The 1,720-nt window shown below is 38.3% G+C and overlaps 1 protein-coding gene across 1 annotated transcript; it reads right to left on the reverse strand.

The window, feature by feature from the left end:
• Positions 1–861: 861 nt before the first annotated feature.
• LOC113687398 (dirigent protein 3-like) lies at positions 862–1,413 on the reverse strand. The gene has a single exon (XM_027205014.1). It carries the CDS (start codon positions 1,411–1,413, stop codon positions 862–864), a length of 552 nt encoding a protein of 183 aa, XP_027060815.1.
• Between the last annotated feature and the right edge of the window lie 307 nt (positions 1,414–1,720).

Raw genomic sequence — 1,720 nt, forward strand, 5'->3', positions numbered from 1 at the left:
AATAAAAAAATTCAAAAATCACCAGTAATTAATCACTCTTTCTTGTGGAATCGACACCCTTCTATTCAATAAACAATCTATCTACTTGCAAAAATGAGGTAATAAGGTTTTTAAAATTGTAACGAATGATGAAACCTCGTCAAGTGTAAAAGACGTGGGCATGATTGAAGACTATTTTGTTAATTGTGATGCATGCATGATTCAGAATTCCTCTGCTGTTTTACCAATCATACAGGGATCCGTTTGGTCATTAAAATTTTGGAACCTTTGAGGCTGTTTATAATTAGTCATTCGCAAAAATTTAATGCCAGCTCAATGGTTTGTCGTTTTGTATATTTGAATTTTCGCACTGCTCATGCATTGGAAAGCGGTTAATGGTCCACAGGTTGTCGGGGCAGTGCTCAAATAATTGCAAAGAACCAAAATTTCGTACGTCATGGAAGTCCTCCAAAGGGGGCCAGTATCGGCCTCATCTTGATCACCCTTCCAGCAGAGCACACTAAAGAAACATAATATAGTAGCCTTCCTCCGGGGAGTTTCTCCAACAAATTTTATGTAATGTACTCTATGTAAATTAGACTGTTTCCTTTTCACCAAAATGTTGTTTGCAATTATAGTTTCTAAAAGAAACCGTACAATCTAGTAATAAAATTGCCAATGCGTGAAAGACTCTTTTTTTTTTTTTTTTTTCCCTTAAGCCACGTTGACCTGAAATCAGTTCCAACGGCCGGAAATTGGCTAATTGGACTATATTACGAAAAAGTGTAAGATCAAGGTGATTAAGTGCTAAAATTGAAAGTTGAGGCACAAATTACAATCTAGTAATGTGTTGATCGGTGCAAAGTAAAATTAACCCATATATTAAAGAAAAGCAATACCAGGGTAGTCATCCGGTATGTCCTGTCTAATGTAGAGGTCCACCCTTGAAATGATGTAACCTCCTACTGCGCTGACCAGCTCAAAGATAATATACCCTGTTGCATACCGAAATTGTTTGGTTCCTCCTATAATCGCAAATTCATTGGCATCCACAGACCGCAGGGCAATTCCTTTAAATTCCACAGTGCTACCCTTGTACTTTCCATTAGTGAACAGAATCGTTGCAGCAAGCGCCGTGTTGTTGCCATCAAGGGATGCTACTACTGGAATGGCTTGCGAACGACCAACTAGTGTGGATTCGATTGAAACGCCTTGTGTCAAGATATTATCATCGACGAAAACAGTTCCAAATTGGTCAAAGCCCCAAGTTACGTTGGGGAGACCTGCAACTGGGAAAATAGACTGAGCATCTCCACTTCGAAATTCGTGGAGGTACACCGTCAAATTTGTGAACAGAGTCTTTGATTGTCCTAAGCTTGCTAGTAAAAGCAGGCTGAGAATTTGGAGGGATGCTATAGCTAAACCCTTTGCCATTGTTTTGTTACAGAAACAAAGGAGGAGAAGAAAGAAGGAAACAAGTTGGTGTAGTGTGATTCGTGAAGTATAAAGCTGATGAGGAGGACTGTTTGTGGGACCGCAGTTGAGGGGAGCACAGCGATATTCTCTTTCTAGAAAAAAATTCAAAAAAAAAATGAAAATGTTTGTTCCGTAACCGCTTTTCAATTGCAAGGTTATTGTGTTAATATCGCTCAACCTGCCTAAAATTGTACGGTGTATTTAAAGTCAAAAAAAAAGGACAAAAATAATCAACTGTATATCTTCATTAAAAACTTGTTAAACA

The sequence above is a fragment of the Coffea arabica genome, chromosome 5e, assembly GCF_036785885.1.
Source record: "Coffea arabica cultivar ET-39 chromosome 5e, Coffea Arabica ET-39 HiFi, whole genome shotgun sequence".
NCBI lineage: Eukaryota > Viridiplantae > Streptophyta > Magnoliopsida > Gentianales > Rubiaceae > Coffea > Coffea arabica.